The 19,862-nt window shown below is 50.8% G+C and overlaps 1 protein-coding gene across 9 annotated transcripts in view; it reads right to left on the reverse strand.

The window, feature by feature from the left end:
- PLD3 (phospholipase D family member 3) overlaps positions 1-19,862 on the reverse strand; it is a 32,000-nt gene that overhangs the window by 4,243 nt on the left and 7,895 nt on the right. The window contains exons 2-10 of one of the 9 annotated variants that reach the window (XM_030942464.1): positions 11,154-11,236; positions 7,986-8,018; positions 7,048-7,139; positions 6,874-6,948; positions 6,644-6,786; positions 5,679-5,862; positions 3,569-3,689; positions 3,360-3,487; positions 1,795-1,995 (exon numbers count right to left, since the gene is read on the reverse strand). In XM_030942464.1, the coding sequence (XP_030798324.1) occupies positions 1,795-1,995; positions 3,360-3,487; positions 3,569-3,689; positions 5,679-5,862; positions 6,644-6,786; positions 6,874-6,948; positions 7,048-7,074 (879 nt within the window). In that variant the 5' untranslated portion in view covers positions 7,075-7,139; positions 7,986-8,018; positions 11,154-11,236. Of the gene's footprint in view, positions 1-1,794; positions 1,996-3,359; positions 3,488-3,568; positions 3,690-5,678; positions 5,863-6,643; positions 6,787-6,873; positions 6,949-7,047; positions 7,180-7,637; positions 8,019-11,153; positions 11,237-19,862 lie in introns of all 9 variants that reach the window. The other 8 variants (XM_030942461.1, XM_030942463.1, XM_030942462.1 and 5 more) reach the window with 8 other exon arrangements.

Raw genomic sequence — 19,862 nt, forward strand, 5'->3', positions numbered from 1 at the left:
CGGGGTTTCACCGTGTTAGCCAGGATGGTCTTGATCTCCTGACCTCGTGATCCACCCGTCTCGGCCTCCCAAAGTGCTGGGATTACAGGCTTGAGCCACCGCGCCCGGCCCTTTTTTTTTTTTTTTCTTGAGATGGAGTCTTGCTCTGTCTCCCAGGCTGGAGTGCAGTGGCATGATCTCATCTCATTGCAACCTCCACCTCCTGGGTTCAAGTGATTCTCCTGCCTCAGCCTCCCGAGTAGCTGGGATTACAGGTGCCCGCCACCCCTCCCGGCTAATTTTTGTATTTTTGGTAGAGATGGGGTTTCACCACATCTACCAGGCTGGTCTCCAACCCCTGAACTCAAGTGATCCATCCATCCCGGACTCCCAAAGTGCTAGGATTACAGGCGTGAGCCACCACACCTGGCCCCCCATCTCCCTTAATGCTCAACAGACAAGGAAACTGAGGCTCTAAACGGGGAAGTGGTAATGAGGAGAGCCGTGATCCCCTGTGGGAGGCCCTCGTAGTGAAAGACCCCAATGAGTCATGCTTCCCTGTGTCCACACCTTAGGGTCGTGCCTTCCATGATGACTCGACTTGGACAGGTGACTTGCTCAGGGGGACCTAGGGAGACCTGGGTTGCCTGCCTCAACTAGTGAAACTATCTAAGAGCTAGAAACATCAGTGCCTTGTCCAGAGGGATCAGTGTCTGCCATGGGCAAGAGCTAGTGTCGTCCAATAGAGCGTGTCTCAGTGATGGAAATGTCCAATATGGTGGCCACTTGCTACAGGTGCTACTGAGCATATGAAATGTGGCTACTGCATGTGGAACTGAATTTTGTCTTTTTTTAGAGACAGAGCAGCAGCCTCTTGCCCAGGCTGGAGTGCAGTGTTACAATCAGCTCACTGCAGCCTCGAACTCCAGGGCTCAAGTGATCCTCCTGTCTTAGCCTCCCTAGGGACTACAGGCGCACGCAACCACACCCGGCTAATTTTTATTAATATTATGTTTTTGTAGAAACGGTGTCTCCCTAGTTCTTTGGTATCCTGTCTAGAGCAATAAAAAGACTAAAAAAAAAAAAAAAAAAAGAATAGAAACGATGTCTCCCTATGTTGAACTCCTGGCCTTAAGTGATCCTCCCATCTTGGCCTTGGTCTCCCAAAGTGCTGGGATTACAGGGATGAGAAACCATGCCTTGAAAAAAATTTTTTTTTTGAAACAGGCTGTCACCCAGGCTGGAGTACAGTGGTGTGATCATGGCTTACTGCAGCTTTGATTTCCTGGGCTCAAGTGATCCCCCTGCCTCAGCCTCCCGAGTAGCTGGGACTACATGCATGTACCACCCAATCCAGCTTTTTTTTTTTTTTTTGTAAAGATAGAGTCTTGCTATGTTGTCCAGGCTGGTCTCAAACTCCTGGCCTCAAGTGATCCTGTCACCTCAACCTCCCAAAGTATTGGGGTTACAGGCATAAGCCACCCCATCTGACCTGAATTATTAATTGCATTTAATGAACTTAAACTGAAAGAGCCACCTGTGGCTATACTGGATGACACAGAGCACCAAAGGTTTGGTGTGCATGAACGCAGGGTGCCTCTCCCAGCAGCACTAACAGGTTACCCATTTTCTAACTGAAATAGAGGCCGAGGGATGTTGGGAACTACTCCAGGCCCCTGACCAAGCAGAATGAGCTGGGGTGAGAACTGATGGTCAGGATACACCCTCCCTATCATCACCAGACAGGGACAGATGGAGCCTGTGAGTGACAGCATGGGGCTGGGACATGACAGGCCCCACTTGCCCCAGACTCACCGCCAGGTAGGCCAGAGCAGGGGTTCCATTGAGGCAGATCTCCATTGGTGTCTCTTGGTTATAGCGGGTGTCATAGAACCGGGGCCAAGTTGATGGGATGGAGCTGCCTGCCTGGCCCAGGAACCAGTAGGCCTCAAAGATCTTGGTCAGGTCTCGAGCCAGGCAGCTGCAGTTGTACATGACCACGCCCAGCTCCTTGACCTGTAGGAGGGCAGTGCTGAGCTCAGGGACAGTGGCCTGGTGCTCAAGATGACAGGGACACTCCCCAGTCTGACCTCTGGCTATCCTCCTGTCCCTCAGTACCCCTCCACCCCAGCTCCAGTAGCTAAAGTCCTAGCATGATTACCAACTTAAGTTTTGATGAAAATCAGTTATTCCAAAGCTCCAGGTTTCCTGAACATTTGCAATCTGCTGTTGCTTCTACCCTCCACTGAGCTAGCTTCTACTCATTCGTAGGTCTAGGCTGACACATGTCCTCCTTCAGGAAGCCTCCCGTGACTACCCAGCCTGTGTCAGGCATTCCTCCGGGCTCTCATAGTCCCTTGGGATTCCTTCCTCATTCTCTCTGGTGACAAATTGGTCTTCCCACTGGGCTGCGAGGACAGGTACCAGGGATGTCTCAGTCACAGCTGTATCTGCATCTCCCTGCATAATTGCTGAGATTAAAGGTTAGGGGAGCTCTCTGTTGAGGAAATGAATTCATGAGTTAATGTGTGTCTTATCTTCACCTCATTCCCCAAGCTGTTTTCTGTTCCCTATCTTGGGCTAATTCCTCCCTATCCTTCAGGGATCAGATTAGTTATACCTCCTTTGGGAAACCCTCCAATACCCCAGGTTGGGGTCTCTGAGCTTCTACAACCCTCTGTTCCCTCCATCCTGGCCCTGACCCTCTGCCTGTGTCTCCCCAACCCTGGCCCTGACCCCTCTGGGCTGTCACTGTCAGGTGACAGGCCAGTCTCCATTGGACTGGGAGTTCCATGAGGTCCATCTGTTACCACCATGTTCCCAACATTACCCGGGACAGGGCTGGACTTAAGAGCAGGCACACAGAGATGCACAATGAATATCAAATGGGTGCACAGGTCCTTGAACGCCCTGCAGAGGCGCTGGTAGCTGCAACTGGGGATCAGAGGGAGCCCCAGGCTTCCAGGAGCAGGGAGAGGGCAGCAGAGGGCTCCATTTGGGGATTCTTCATTTTTTAACAGGGTCTCACTGTGTCACTCAGGCTGGAGTGCGGTGGCATGAATACAACCCACTGTAGCCTCAAACTCCTGGGCTCAAGTGATCCTCCCACCTCAGCCTCCCAAGTAGCTGGGACCACAGGTGTGTGCCACCACACCTGGCTAATTTTTTTTTTGGTAGACATGGGGTCTCACTATGTTGCCCAGGCTGGTCTCCACTCCTAGGCTCAAGCGATCCTCCCACCTTGGCCTCCCAAAGTGTTGGGATTACAGGTGTGAGCCACCGTGCATAACTTGAATTAGGGAGGCCTGTGCAGTCAGAGGCTGGGTGCCCTGTGGGGCAGGGATTGGCCTGGAAGGAAGGTAGACAGGGTGCAGGCAGACCTGGGTCAGTGAACGCCAGTCCATGTTGGCACTGCCCAGGTAGAAGTGGGTCTGGTCCACCACCCAGAACTTGGTATGCAGGACGCCATGGGTCAGCTTCTGCATGTCCACCATGCGGACCTGGGCACCTGTGACCAGCAGGGGCAGTGATCAGGGACCAGGCTGGGTACCCCCAGGCCCAGACCAGCCCCAGTTGGGCCCCAGCTCACCACTCTGCAGCAGGGCCTGCAGGTCCGTCTGTGGCTGGGGCCCATTGGGTTTGCTCACAGCGATGCGGACATTCACGCCCTTTGGTGCCAGGGTCTGCAGCTGCCGGAGGACCTCCTCACCCTGCAGGGAGGGGAGAGCTTCTGAGGGGCTGGACCAGCCAGCTCTCCAACCCCACAAGGTAATGCCCAGTGGAGTTATTTTGAGACATGATTAGGAGTAAACAGGCTTTACATTAGCCTGTATAAAGACTTTACAGATTAAAATATTAAAAGACTTCCTTATCTGTTTTAAACATCTTTATCTGCTTTAATAATTAGTTGCCCTGTAATCCCCCTCCAAGGCCTCCTGATCCCTCCTGCCCCCTCCTGCCCCTCCAGGGACTTTCTCAAAATTCAGCATCAAGGCAGGGCCTCCAGGCATCTTCCAGGATGGTGGGGGCGAGGCTCAGGCAGGGGGTCCCGGAAGGTATCGGGTGAGGCACGATGATGCCAACAACAGCAACGATCAAGGATGCCCTGGAACCTACTGTGTGCCAGGCCCTGTTCTAGACCCCTTCTCAGTGAACTCACTGAATCCTCACAACCCGGTGAGGCTGGTTTAATTATAATCCCCATGGAGAACTCAGTAGTGGAGTGGGATTTTGTTTTTGTTTGTTTGTTTGTTGAGACAGGTCTTGCTACGTTGCCCAGGCTGATCTTCAATTCCTGGGCTCAAGCATTCCTCCTGCCTCAGTCTCCCAAGTAGCTGGTACCTCAAGAGTGCACCACATCCAGCTATGGAGCAGGATTTGAACCCAGACCATCTGCCTCCTACATCTGTGTTTTAAACTACTTCAGAGGGAGCCAGTAGGGAGTGGGAGCTCATATGGTTTTTTTTAACATAAAAACATTTTTTTAGAGACAGGGTTTCACTATGTTGCCCAGGCTAGAGTGCAGTGGCACGATCATGGCTCACTGCAGCCTCCAATTCCTAGGCTCAAGCCATCCTCCTGCTTTAGCCTCCCAAGTAGCTGGGACCACAGGTGTGTACCACGATGCCTGGCTTTGGTTTTTAACTTTTGTAATTATTACTATTCCTTTTTCTTTTTTTTTTGAGACAGGGTCTTGCTGTGTTGCCTGGGCTGGAGTGTAGTGGCATGATCACAGCTCACTGCAGCCTCCAACTCCTGGGCTCGAGCCATCCGCCTTCCATCCCCTGAGTATCTGAGACTGCAGGCGCGTACAACACCCTGCTAATTTTTTTTTTTTTTTTTTTTTAGTAGAGACGGGGGTCTCCTTATGTTGCTCAGGCTAGTCTCAAATTCTTGGGCTCAAGTGATCCTCCTGTCTAGGCCTCCCAGAGTGCTGGGATTACAGATGTGAGTCACCACACTTGGCCATAATTATTTTTTTTGCAGGCAGTTCTTAAGGAGCCTTGTAATTTTAGTTAAGTTTTAAGATAACTTCTCACAAAAAGAGGCAGTAGGGAGAAGAAAACAGAAGGAACAAATTCATGGTTTTCAGTGGAAGAGGTTATCCATGTAGGCTGTTCCTTTTCAAATGGTGAAGCTTTTACGTTCTTAAGTTTGTCTGCAGACCATAGCAGGATATAGTAACAGGAGACAGAAAGGCTAACTCTGTGCCAGGCACTGGGCTAAAATTTGCTTGGATTAGTCCATTCATCCTCACAAGAGCCCTAAGAAGCAGGTGCTATAAATTGACCCCATTTTACAGATAAACTGAAGCCGGAGAGAACAGGTGACCTGCCTGGGGTCACACAGCTGGAAGGTGGCCCCTGTCTTGATGCTGGGCTGTTAATTACTCCACTCTTCCATTTCTTTGTGTGACGGGGTCAGGGCAGCTTGTAGGTGAGTGACATCCGCCAGCCTAATAATCCCTTGTAACCAAACCCGCACTCTGACATTCAGAGGCCTACAGATGACCGTGACAAACGCCTCCGGTCCAGAGAACCATGTGAAGGCAGCTGCTTGCAAACACCTGTGTCCAATCCGCTGTGTGAGACATGCCCATCTGTCTCCTGGGCTACAGGAGAAACCCCTTCATCCCCCACAGTCCCCGCTGCCTCCCACCCCCTGCCCCTGCTACTGGCCAGGGCCAAGGTTGCAGGTACCTGCTGGGCAGAGGGCTCCTGCGTGTGGGTGTCATTGTTGGTGAGGGTCCAGTAGAAGGAGGCGATGTCCAGGCTGCTGTGTGCACCGGCGAGCAGGCCCAGCCAGGCCTGGCTGGTGGAAGGGTTCCCCGTGGAGGCATTGGGGAAGTCCAGGCCCTCAGGAATGCTTTCCACCAGCACTGCTCTGGGGGGGTGGGGGATGCTATCAGCCATAGGGTGCTGGAGAGCAACGGCTGGGAGGTGAGTGCCCAGCTGTCCGTCCATGGGTGTGTTGGACAGACTATATATTTTTTTTAGAGACAGAGTCTCGCCTTGTCGCCCAGGCTAGAAGTGCAGTGGCGCAATCTCGGCTCACTGCAGCCTCGAACCCCTGGGCTCAAGCGATCCTTCCGCCTCAACCTCTTGAGTAGCTGGGACTACAGGTGTGCGCCAGTACGCCTGGCTACTTTTTTTACTTTTAGTAGAGATGGAGCCTATGTTGCCCAGGCTGGTCTGGAGCTCCTGGGCTCAAACAATCCTCCCGCCTTAGCCCCCCAAAGTGTCACAATTACGGGCGTGAGCCACCAAGCCTGGCTAAACTCTATTTGAGTTTTTATTTTCTCTTAAAAATTTTTAAAAAAACTGTGTGTATTTGAATGTGTGCCTGGACTCATGATCCTCTGAGTGTCTGTCTAGAGGTGTGGAAGGAAGGTCGTGTATTTAGATGTGTGTGTGTGTGTGTGAGTCCACAGATGTGGGTGGAAGATGCTGTGTCTGTTCACGGGCGGATAGAAGATGACGCTGTGGCTGCCATAGAAACTATGTGTGTGGAGGAGGAGGGGGCGGGCGAGCACTTGGGAGCCTGCAACCTCCTCAGTTGTCGCAAGCACTGGGTAGGGCTGAGTGCAGGCCCTGCTTAGTGTGTGCTTAAGTGTCCCTGGTCTGGCAGGCCCCTCCCCCCACCACCTGCAGCGCCCCCCACTTACTCGCAAGGGTCATAGCAGGGGGCTGGGCGCTGGTTGGGTCCAAAGAGATGCAAGTCGCCGTATTCCCATAGAAACAGCTGAGTCATCAGGGCTCCGAAGCCCACAACCGCCAGAATGAGGACCAGCAGGACCCAGCGGGCTTTCTGTGGGGAGGAGGAGGTAGTCAGCCAGCCCGAGGGGGCAGCCCAGCCTGTCCCTGAGGCAGGGCGAGGGTGGCGGAGGGCTCCTACCTTTTCCGCAGCCTTCCACGCCTCAATCTCATTCATGGGCAGCTCGTTGGCGGGCTCCTCTGCAGGCACCTTCAGCTGGGGATGGGGACAACAGCAGGGGTGACAGGTGGCTCTTCAGAACCCCCACCCCCACTTCACCCAGCTCTACCCTGCTGAGTCCCCCAATTCACCTACCTCCTGGTACATCAGTTTAGGCTTCATCTTCCCTCAAGGCTGGGGGATACACAGAGCCCAGGTGAGAAGGTGGGTGTGTCAGGGTCTCCAAACTGGCAGAACAAAAGTAGGCACTGTGTGGGGTGTTCTACGCTTTCGAGGGACAGACATCACAGAAGGGTGATTAGTCTTGGGGCTATTCATAATCATGGGGGCCACTGGCATACTGCCAACCACCCCAAAAAGAGGAAGCTGGTCACTGGTCAGCAGGATTTCGAAATCCCTTAAAATCCAACGGCTCTGCTGCCTGCTCATCACTCTGCAGTGCCCACCCTGCCCCCATCAGCACCCACGCAGCTCCCCTCTAGCAGCCCCCTTCTCCCTCCTCCAACCTCTAGACACTACTAGAAAGACAGCGCTGGATGAGGTCAGCGGAGCCCCAGGTCTTTGTGCCTGGCTTTTCTCAGCCCTGGGACTACACAGCGGGTATATTCTAGGTGGCTCCTCCGCCCTCACTCAGGTACCCCCACACCACACAGCTCAGCCGGGGATAATCGGGGCCTCCCTGCCACCCTGCTGCCCATCCCCCCAGCGAGCCTCCCCCCACCTACCCCTGAGGGGCCTCGGTCTCGCTCTCAGGCGTCTGCTGCTACCTCCGCGGGGCCCCAGCTTCTGCCCGGACAGGCTGAACAGGGGTGGGAGGAGGAGGGGGCGGGGCCTGTGGGAGCTCCGCCCACTGCAGCGGGGAGTCTGCGCAGTGCACGCCTCAGTCCGGGCTCACTGCAGCGAGAAGGGGGGCTCGGCTGCCCAGACACGGCCGCTCCAAACTGGCCGGGTTGAGGGGTAGTACATGGCTGGTGGATGGGTTTTGCTACATTCCACCCTAGAGTTCCTGTGTGGGGCAGGGAGGCCACAGGCAGAGAACAAAAGGAACCTCACGTCTTTTCTTGTCTACAAACCTTGTGAATTTGTGTACCATGGACATGCATTACCTAGTCAAAAATAAATACATAAATAAAATTAATAAAACGCTTATAAAATGAAACGGAAAGATCAAGGTTGAATAATAGAATGAAGAAATGTAGCGATAAAGTCAACAGAAGACAGTTCACGGCATGAGATGGGAAGAAAGGGGGAGAGGAGATGGTGAATTTTCTGTTGGAGTCTACTTGGATTTCGGTATTTGATTTTTTAAAAAAAGCCAGCTGATATTTTGATAGGGATTTTAAAAAATTTATTTTCCGATCCACCCCATCCCATGTCTCCCAAGAGGGATTCAAGGCCCCGGCTGGACAAACACACTGGAGACCCCTTTCCTCTCTCATCCCTTATCTCCTAATTGAGAGAGGGTGGCACCTTTCTCAATGAGACAGGGACACTCTCTTCCCTCAAGCTCCCCCAAACACATATGGCAGGAAGTCAAGAGATAACTGCAGAAAAGGAGTTTTACTAAGAGAAGCAACAGGGCAGAAGTGGTTGTCTTCAAGGGAGTGGGATTTTGGGGTAGGTCAACATTGCTTTTTATGGTAAGCCTATTTTCTTTTCTTTCCTTTTTTTTTTTTTTAGTGTCAGCGGTTCTGTTCCCTAGGCTGGAGTGCAGCAGCACGATCATAGCTCACTGCGGCCTCAACTTCCCAGGCTCAAGCAATCCTCCTGCCTCGGCCTCCCAAGTAGCTGGGACTACAGGCACGTGCCACCATGCCCAGCCAATTTTTTTTTTTTGGAGACGGAGTCTCGTTCTGTCTCTCCCACGCTGGAGCGCAGTGGCGCGATCTCAGCTCACTGCAAGCTCCGTCTCCCGGGTTCATACCATTCTCCTGCCTCAGCCCCCGCGAGTAGCTGGGACAATAGGCGCCCACCACCACGCCCGTCTAACTTTTTAAAAATTTTTTTAGTAGAGACGGGGTTTCACCGTGTTAGCCAGGATGGTCTCCATCTTCTGACCTCGTGATCCGCCCGTCTCGGCCTCCCAAAGTGCTGGGATTACAGGCATGCGCCACCGCGCCAGGCTGCAGCTAATTAAATTTTTTTTTTTTTTTGTAGAGACAGGGTCTTGCTTATTGCCCAGGCTGGACTCCTGGACTCAAGTGATCCTCCTACCTTGGCTTCCCAAAGTTCTGAGATTAAGGCATGAGCCACCACACCTGGCCCCTATTTTCTTTTTTCTGAGACAGAATTTCGCTCTTTCACCCAGGCTGGAGTGCAGTGGTGCAATCTTGGCTCACTGCAACCTCCGCCTTCCGGTTTCAAGCGATTCTCCAACCTCAGCGTCCTGAGTAGCCGGGATTACAGGCGTCTGCCACCGCGACCAGCTAATTTTTGTATGTCTAGTAGAGACAGGGTTTCACCATGTTGGCCAGGCTAGTCTGGAAATCCTGACCTCGTGATCCGCCTGCCTTGGCCTTCCAAAGTGCTGGGATTACAGGCATGAGCCACCGTGCCTGGCCTATTTTATTTTTTAAAATTGTGAAACATAAGCTATTTTCAGAGAAGTATAGAAAATATCTCGGTGTAGGTTGAGAAATAATTATAAAGCATACACAGGTGTCGCCAGTTTCATCACCTTTTAAAAAATCAGGGGCGTGCATTACTCCTTTTTTGAAAAAGAAAACTCAAAGACAGCTAGGTTCTCCCCTAACTCCAAGATCCAACCTAGATTTGTAGGGATAACTTGCAAACTCCTCCCTACCAATGTCAGATCCCAGACTGGTGAGGGTAGAACATGCTAGATCCCCCCCCTTTCCATGGCAGGAAGACAAACGGGGACGCCTAAAACGGATCTAGCAGGTTAGGTGCGGTGGCTCACGCCTGTAATCCCAGCACTTTGGGAGGCCGAGGTAGGTGGATCACCTGAGGTGAGGAGTTCAAGACCAGCCTGGCCAACGTGGTGAAACCCTGTCGCTACCAAAAATACAAAAATTAGTTGGGCGTGGTGGCGGGTGCTTGTGATCTCAGCTACTCCGGACTGAGGCAGAAGAATTGCTTGAACCTGGGAGGCAGAGGTTGCAGTGAGCCAAGATCGCGCCACTGCAGTCTAGCCTGGGTTACAACAGAGTGAGACTCTGTCTCAAAAAATAAATAAAAAAAAAAAAATCTAGCAAGAAACAGCAACAGACTAAGGTTATTTGAAACTCCAGAGGTCACTAGGAGAAGCAGAAGATGTCAGTCTTAGAGGCAGTTGACCACAGCATTGTGGGTGGAGGAGGCAGGAGGGAGTGCAGGAAATGCTTGCCTTCAGTTTTCTTTGACGGCCTTGGTAAGAAATATTTTTATTGAAGAATATGGAGTTGTAACAGCAGGCAATGTGAAATTAGGGAAGCCAAGATGAATCAAAACAAAACCGAAGGCGAGGTGGGGCATGGAGATCTGAAGTAACAGGACTGGCAGCGTCAGGGCTGGAGAACTGGGATGGTCACTAATAAACCAAAAATAGGGAGAAGGGCCTGGCACTGTGGCTCACACCTGTAATCTCAGCACTTTGGGAGGCTGAGGTGGGAGGACCGCTTGAGCCCAGGAGTTCCAGACTAGTCTCAGTAACATAGCAAGGCCCAGTCTCTACAACAAAATGAAAAGTAAAAACAAAAATGAAATAAAAATAGGAAGAAAACAGATGGACTTCGTTCAAATTGTCAGTGATATTTTGGCTTTCAAATTGTACAGTGACTACAGGTCTGTAATGATTAATTTTAACTTTTGATATGTTTTAATTGTATTTTTTTCTTATTGTATTAACTTTTGATTAAAAAGTAAACTAATATTGGAGGGCCAGGCACGGTGGTTTACACGTGTAATCCCAGCACTTTGGGAGGCCAAGGTGGGAGGACTGCTTGAGCCCAGGAGTTTGAGACCAGCCTGGGCAACACAGTGAAACCTAATCTCTACAACAAATGAAAAAAAATTAGCCTGGTATGGTGGTGTGGACGTGTAGTTCCAACTATTTGGAAGGCTGTGGCAGAAGAATTGCTTGAATCTGGGAGGTGGAGGCTGCAGTGAGCAGTGATTGCACCACTGCACTCTAGCCTAGCTGACAGAGTAAGAGCCTGTCATAAAAAACAAATAAAAACTAGTACTGGAGAAGCGATTTAGATTGGATGAGAGACAATACAGTGAGTGCTAGAGCCAGATACCTGAGACTGAATCTGAGCTTCAGCATTAGTGACTGTTTGACCTTGGAGAAGTGACAACGCCTCTGTGCTCTTGGTTTCTCCATCTGCAAAATGGGTATGGTAACAATAGCATTTGCTGTTCATTAATTTTACACACATTTACTGGTTGTCTTGTGTGCATCAGGTATTGTTTTAGGCACTGGGGATACAGCTGTGAACAAAATAGACATGAGGGAAAAACAGGCCAGGCGCGGTGGCTCACGCCTGTAATGCCAGCACTTTGGGAGGCCGATGTGGGCAGATCACCTGAGTCTGGCATTAGAGGCCAGCCTGGCCAACATGGCAAAATCCCATCTCTACTAAAAATACAAACATTAGCCAGGTGTGTAGGAGGGCGCCTGTAATCTCAGCTACTTGGGAGGCTGAGGTGGGCGAATTGCTCGAACCCGGGAGGTGGACGTTGCAGTGAGTTGGCACCACTGCACTCCAGCGTGGGCGACAGAGGAAACTCCATCTCAAAAAAAAAAAAAAAAAAAAAAAAAAAAAGGAGGGGGGTATAATAAACAAAATAATAAATAAATAATATAATGTTAGAACGCAGTAAGTGCCATAGAGGATCAGGGAAGGGGGTGAGGGTGGAATCGTTTGTGATATTTAATAAGGAGGTCAGAAAAGGCCTCACTGAGAAGGGGATACCTGAAGAAAAACTTCAAGGAGAGGTGAGATGGACATCTGTGGGGAAAATGATCAGTACAAAGGCCCCGAGGGAGGAATGTGCCTGGTGTGGATGGAGAAGAGTGAGGATGTCAGTATGTCTGCAGTGGAGTGGGCTGGGGGTGAGGGAGAGGAAATGTCACAGAGGTGACAGGGCCAGATCCTGCAGGGCTGCCTGGACTGTGATGAGTAGGACAGGGTCACATGTAGGTTCCCAGCAGGGAAGGACAATGTGATCTGCTTTAGATGTTTTTTAAGAGACGGGGATCTCCGCCAGGCGCAATGGCTCACGCCTGTAATCCCAGCACTTTGGGACGCCAAGGTGGCCGGATCACCTGACGCTGGGAGTTCGAGACCAGCCTGACCAACATGGAGAAACCCTGTTTCTACTAAAAATACAAAATTAGCTGGGCGTGGTGGCAGCTACTGTAATCCCAGCTACTTGGGAGGCTGAGGCAGGAGAATTGCTTGAACCCAGGAGGTGGAGGTTGTAGTGAGCCAAGATCGTGCCATTGCACTCCAGCCTGAGCAACAAGAATGAAACTCCATCTCAAAAATAAAAACAAAAAACAAACAGATGAGGGTCTCTCTATGCTGCCCAGGCTGGTCTTGAACTCCTGGCCTCAGGCGAACCTCCTGCCTTGGCCTCGCACAGTGCGGGGATTTCAGGCACGAGCCACTTCAATGGGTTTCAGTTGGATTTTGTAGTGGGTTGAATGGTGGCCTCAAAAAAGATATGTCCCACACAAGCATAATCCCCGGAACTTACGTGCATGTGACCTTATTTGGAAAAAGGATCTTTGCAATTGTAATCAGAAATAGGATCTTGAGATGAGATCATCCTGGACTATCTGGAGGGGCCCTAAATCCAGTCACAACTGTCCTCAGAGATAGAACAGGCAGAAGGCCATGTGAACAGGGAGGCTGAGATTAGAGTGATGTGGCCATAAACCCAGCAATGTGGCCAGGCACAGTGGCTCACGCCTGTAATCCTAGCACTTTGGGAGGCCGAGGTGGGCGGATCACAAGGTCAGGAGATCGAGACCATCTTGGCTAACATGGTGAAACCCTGTCTCTACTAAAAATACAAAAAATTAGCCGGGCGTGGTGGCAGGTGCCTGTAGTCCCAGTTACTCGGGAGGCTGAGGCAGGAGAATGGCATGAACCCGGCAGGCGGAGCTTGCAGTGAGCGGAGATCGCGCCACTGCACTCTAACCTGGGCAACAGAGCGAGACTCCACCTCAACAACAACAACAACAACAAACCAGCAACACCTGGAGCCACTAGAAGCTGGGAGAGGTGAGGAATGGAATCTCCCCTCCAGCTTCTGGAGGCGCATGTCCCTGCTACACCTTGAGTTTGGACTTCTGGCTCCAAAACTGAGAGGATGAGTTTGTTCTTTTTTTTTTTTTTAAGATGGAGTCTTGCTCTGTTATTCAGGCTGGAGTGCAGTGGCGCAACCTCAAGTCATCCGTCTGTCTCGGCCTCCCAAAGTGCTGGGATTACAGGCAGGAGTCACTGCGCCTGGCCATACATTCTGTTGTGTAGAGCCACCAACTTGGTGGCAATTTGTCACAGCAGCCCGAAGAAACACACACAGGTGTTACAGGATCCCCCGGCGGCTATGTGTGGGGAACAGACTGGGGCAGGGCCGGGGAGCCCAGCGAGGAGGCTGCTGGGGGCATCCAGACAGGAGCCAAGGGTGGACAGGACCAGGGTGTGGGCAGCCAAGTGTCAAAGAAAGGGTGGGGTCTGGATGCATTTTGAAGGTGGAGGGGATGGCATTTCTAGGCTGGATGTGGGTTTGAGAGCAGTAAAAGAATCAGGGATGACTGAGTTTTGGCAAAGTGCAAGGATTAGAGGTGTCAACAGCTGATTGGGCAACATAGGGAGGCACAAGTTTGGGGAAAAGACCAGGAGTTTGGTTTTGAACATACAACATTTGAGATGTCTAAAATCTGACTGACTCCTCTGAACTAAAGGAGTTAACAGGCTGGGCAAGGTGGCGCACACCTGTAATCCCTGCACTCCAGGAGGCTAAGATGCAGGGTGGATTATGTGAGGCCAGGAGTTCAAGACCAGCCTGCACAATGGCAGGACTCACCTCTACAAAAAGTAAAGCTAAATTTTAAAAACGGAATTAACACACATATAATGCACACAGAAGAGCCACTGACATGCAGGAGGCTCTCAGCAAAGGTGACTGTCAAGGTTCCTAACAGCTCCCCATGCAAAGGCATCCCCTATCCCACCCCCAGAGACAAGACGGTTGCTTTTCATTATAGGTCTTTATACTTGCATTGAATTTTTTTAAATGCACATATAACTTTTATGGAAACTAAACTATAAAGAGGCTCAGGCTCCTAGGTAGGGTGCCCCATCACCAGATCCTAGCCTCCAGAGGACTGTGGCCTTAGCTGGAGAAGGAAATCAGGCCCCTCAGCCCACTGCTCAGATCCTTGTGGGAGCAGGGCGGGGTGAAACTGAAGGTGGGCATGGGCAGCTGGGTCCTGGGGTTCCTCCTCAGCCTGTCTCAATGCCTGTGTTCTCAGGACCCTAGAACCCCCATGGGGCTCCCAGCACGCCCCATCCAGGGTGGTACTTATGCTCTGCCTCCTCGCTGGTATGACATGAGATGAAATCAGATCTCGGCCAGATGCGGTGGCTCCCGCCTGTAATCCCAGCACTTTGGGACGCTGAGGTGGGCAAATCACCTGAGGTCGGGATTTCGAGACCAGCCTGACCAACATGGTGAAACCCCTCCTCTACTAAAAATACAAAATTAGCCAGGCATGGTGGCGCGCACCTGTAATCCCAGCTACTCAGGAGGCTGAGGCAGGAGAGTCGCTTGAACCTGGGAGGTGGAGGCTGCAGTGAGCCAAGATTGCGCCATTGCACTCCAGCCTGGGCAACAAGAGTGAAACTCTGTCTCAAAAAAAAGAAAAAAGAAAAGAGATCAGGTCTCATCTGGGAGAGGGCACTGCCAGGAAGCGTGCCATCTCCCAGCCCACAGAATACCCCCGAGTCCCCTTGCCTTGTGGTCCTGCCCCCCTTGGGGTATGACACCACAGCCCGCAAAAAGGAGGAAGTAAAACCCACTGGGTTACAGATCCCTGAACACCCCACCCCCAGGGGAGGGTGGCAGTGGGAGATTTGATTCCTCCTCTACAGCAGCCCTTTATTTATTTATTTATTTTTTTGAGGCGGAGTCTCGCTCTGTCGCCCGGGCTGGAGTGCAGTGGCCAGATCTCAGCTCACTGCAAGCTCCGCCTCCCGGGTTTACGCCATTCTCCTGCCTCAGCCTCCCGAGTAGCTGGGACTACAGGCGCCCGCCACCTCGCCCGGCTAGTTTTTTTTGTATTTTTAGTAGAGACGGGGTTTCACCGTGTTAGCCAGGATGGTCTCGATCTCCTGACCTCGTGATCCGCCCGTCTCGGCCTCCCAAAGTGCTGGGATTACAGGCTTGAGCCACCGCGCCCGGCCTTACAGCAGCCCTTTAAATTGGAGAGTTCATGGTTCAGATCCCACCTCTGCCACTTTCTTGCCAAGTGACGTTGAGCATAGGGCTTTACTTCTGAGCCCTGCTGGCCTCATCTATAAACCGGTATTAGCCATATTGGCAGGGCACGGTGGCTTATGCCTATAATCTCAGTACTTTGGGAGGCCAAGGCGGGAGAATGGCTTGAGCTCAAGAGTTTGAGACCAGTTGGGGCAACAAGGTGAGACCCCCATCTCTACAAAAGCTTAAAAAACTGGCTAGGTGGCTGGGCAGGGTGGCTCATGCCTGTAATTCCAGCATTTTGGGAAGCGAAGATGGGCAGATCACCTGAGGTCAGGAGTTCAAGACCAGCCTGGCTAATATGGTGAAACCTCGTCTCTACCAATACAAAAATTAGCTGGGCGTGGTGGCAGGCTACTCGGGAAACTGAGGCAGGAGAATCGCTTGAACCTGGAAGGCAGAGGTTGCAGTGAGCCGAGATTGCGTAATTGTGCTCCAGTCTGGGCAACAAAAGCAAAACTCCGTCTCAAAAAAAAAAACAAAGACAAAAAACAAACAAAAAAATTATAATAATAACTGGCTAGGTGTGGTGGCCCATGCCTATGCCTATGGTCCCAGCCACTTGGGAGGCTGAGGTGGGAGGACTGCTTGAGTCCGGGAGTTCGAGGCTGCAGTGAGCCGTGATTGTGCCACTGCACTCCAGCCTGGGCGACAGAGCAAGACACTATCTCAAAACAACAAATAAAATGAGTATCATCTTATATGCACTGGAGGGTGGTGGCTGGGGGATCTCTGAATGGTTAAGGGGGTGGGTCTCAGAGTCCCACAGCTCAGACTTCAGATCTCAGCTCTGTGGAATTGGGAAAAGAGGTTCCCTTCTCTAAGCCACACTTTCATTCTCTGAACAATGTGGAGATTAATAATACCAACCTCACATTTGCTGGGAAGTCAATGAGGTCATCCATGGAAGCCAGGAAGCAGAGTAAGCCCTTGAAACATGCTGGTTGGTGAGATCTGTGTGTGCCCTCGTATCTTGTATACACTTCAGTCACACATAATCAATTTATATGTGTCCCTTGCTACATCCGTGTCTGATTTATTCCTCTAGCTCTAGGGCCCAGGCCATTGTAATTGCTCAAAAAATATTGAAAGCAGAAGAAATGGAGCAGCAGAATAGAAAAATTTGAGAGGAGATTATTTTAGATGTCTCTCTATACCTAGTGGCACTTTTATACAGAATGATAACTGGCTAGTATTAGTTCTAAGCCCAGAGCATACAGGGTGGGTGCAGACAATGGCATCTCAGCCTGAGATTAAGGCTGAGAGAGTGGGGAAAAAGTCAAGGCTGATTCAAGCCATCTGAGAATGCAGAGTGTGCTTCTGAAGCCTACATACAGGAAACATGGGGCAGATCACACCACAGGAGACATTTACAAATCCACAGGCTGGCCAGGAGCAGTCGCTCACATCTGTAATCCCAGCACTTTGGTAGGCCGAGGTGGGAAGATCGCTTGAGCCCAGCACTTTGAGACTAGCCTGGGCAACATAGCGAGACCCTGTCTCTAATTTTAAAAATAACAAAATAAAAACAAATTCACGGGGCTTCCAAATGGTTTAAAACAGAAATGTTCTCATGTTTAATGGTGCTGATTTTCACTAGATGGTGTAGACCTCTTTGGACTAAACCATCAGTTGTTTCTGGCCTCTTTGGACTGAACCATCAATTGTCTACAGAAAACAGAACAGAACACTGGTTTTGCAAACTGTTTTTTCATTTTCAGCAGTTAGATCCTTTATTTCAAAGGACCCTTTAAAATAAGTGCCCCTCCTAGGAAGAGAAGCCAGTCAGTCCGAAAAATAATTAAATAGGTCCAAAAAGCATCATGAATGATAAATACTTCTGAACTGAAACTAAAAAACCCTAAGCTGTCCCACTCGTGCTCAATATCCTTCTGTGGCTCCCCATTGTCTCCAGGACAAAATACAAACTTCTTACCATGTCCTACAGAGCCCTACATGGACAGGCCCCTGTGGACCTTCCTCCATCATTACAGCTTCAGTTCCCTCATTCTCAACCCAAAGCTCTGTCTGGTTTCCTCCTTTCCCCTGAACTCCAGCTCTGGAGGTCCCATGGCCCCCTAGACACCTCCTTCAAGGTATCCCCAGACTCCCACACCTTCTATGTCCCCAATTGTCCTTACCATCTTCCTCCCCCAGTTCCCCATTTCAAGGAGAGTTGTCGAACCCATCCTTCAGGTCTCAGCTTTGGTGCCTCCTCCTCCAGAAAGCTCTCCTTGACTGCCCCCAGCCCTGGGCCTTGTCCTGGACCCCAACTACTTGTCAACTTGGCCCTGTGAGGGTCTCTCCAAATCACCCTCCCCACTAGCTCTGACCTAGTCTCTCCCACCTGGGTCCCCAGTCCAGCCACCTCCCTTGGATCCCCCTCCACATGAATTTGACGTATCCCTCTCCTGCTCAAAAACACAGTCTCAGCTCCTCACTGTGGCTGCCAGGGCCTTGACTGATCTTCCCCGAATGACCTCTTTGGTCTACTCTTTCACTGTTCTTCCCCAGCCATATTTATGATCTTTCAGTTCCTTGAACCAAATCACTTTCATCACCAGACCCTCCCACAGCTGCTTTTCCTGCCGAGCACACCTTGCTCATTTCTATCCACTCACGTACCATCTCCTCCATGAAGCCCTCTGGGCTCACACAGTCCCCTGGGCCTCCCTTTCCCAGACCTGATCCCTCTACCTATGCCTCCTAGGGAGAGAAGACGATCAGTCTGAAAAACAGTTAAATAGATCCAAAAAAGTATCATGAATGGTGAATACTTCTAAACTGGAACTACAAAAACCTAAGCTGTCCCACTCCTGCTCAAAATTAGTGCTGTGATTAGCTGGCAGTGCTTGCTGCTGGCAATGCCTAGTGATGGGTTCGTCTCTCCTATTTGACTGGGAGCCCTATGACGGCAGGGCTAGGCTGTCTAACTCACTGCCATGTCCCCAGTGCCATGGAACATAGGAAAGTGCATACCAGGTGCTCAGTGGCCAGTTAATCTATTAATTCAACTAATATTTAATCAGTAATGACTTGCTGACAAGCCCTGCTCCAGAAACTGAGATTACAGAAAAAAAAAAAAAAAAAAAAAAAAAAAAAAAAAAGGAGCCGGTATGGTGGCTCACACCTGTAATCCAAGCACTGTGGGAGGCTGAGGCGGGTGGATCACCTGAGGTCGGCAGTTTGAGACCAGCCTCACCAACATGGAGAAACCCTGTCTCTACTGAAAACACAAAATTAGCCGGGCGTGGTGGTGCATGTCTGTAATCCCAGCTATTTGGGAGGCTGAAGCAGGAGAACTGCTTGAACCTGGGAGGCAGAGGTTGCGGTGAGCGGAGATTGCGCCACTGCACTCCAGCCTGGGCAACAAGAGCAAAACTCTGTCTCAAAAAAAAAAAAAAGGAAAAAAATTCTTCCTAAAGATGTTATTCTTAAGGGAGTGACAATAAATGAGTGAAATACATGGAATGTGCCTTGGAAAAAAATAGAGCAGGGGAGGGAGACAGTGGCATCACAACTTCCAAAGGCTGATGTCCCAGCTCAAAAATAATAATAGGGCCGGGCGTGGTGGCTCATGCCTGTAATCCCAGCACTTTGGGAGGTGGGTAGATCACTTGAGGTAAAGAGTTCGAGACCACCCTGGCTAACACAGTGAAACCCTGTCTCTACTAAAACTACAAAAATTAGCAGCGTGTGGTGGTGCGCACCTATAGTCCTGCCACTTGGGAGGTTGAAGCATGAGAATTGCTTGAACCTGGGAGGTGGAGGTTGTAGTGAGCTGAGATCACGCCACTGCACTGTAGCCTGAGTGACAGAGTGAGACTCAGTCTCAAAACAACAACACAAAACCAAAAATAACATAGCCAGGAGTGGTGGCTCACGCTTGTAATCCCAGCACTCTGGGAGGCCGAGGCAGGCGGATCACCAGAGGTCAGGAGCTGGAGACCAGCCTGGCCAATGTACTGAAACTGCGTCTCTGTTAAAAATACAAAAATTAGCCAGGCGTGGTGGTGCACACCTGTCATTCCAGGTACTTGGAAGGCTGAGGCAGGAGAACTGCTTGAACCCGGGAAGCAGAGGTTGCAGTGAACTGAGTTCGCACCACTGCATGCCAGCCTGGGTGACAGCGAGACACTGTCTCAATGAAAAATAAAAAAATAATAATAACATGGCTGGGCACAGTTGCTCACTCCCACCTGTAATTCCAGCACTTTAGGAGGCCAAAGCAGGAGGATCACTTGAGCCCAGGAGTTTGGGACTTGGGCAGCCTGGGCAACAAATTGACATCTTGTCTCTACAAAAAAATAAAAAGGCTAGGCCGGATGCAGTGGCTCATGCCTGTAATCCCAGCACTTTGGGAGTCCAAGGCGGTTGGATCACAAGGTCAGGAGTTCGAGACCAGCCTGACCAACATGGTGAAATCTCGTCTCTACTAAAAATACAAAAATTAGCCG

Source organism: Rhinopithecus roxellana, chromosome 12 (assembly GCF_007565055.1).
Source record: "Rhinopithecus roxellana isolate Shanxi Qingling chromosome 12, ASM756505v1, whole genome shotgun sequence".
Lineage (NCBI taxonomy): Eukaryota > Metazoa > Chordata > Mammalia > Primates > Cercopithecidae > Rhinopithecus > Rhinopithecus roxellana.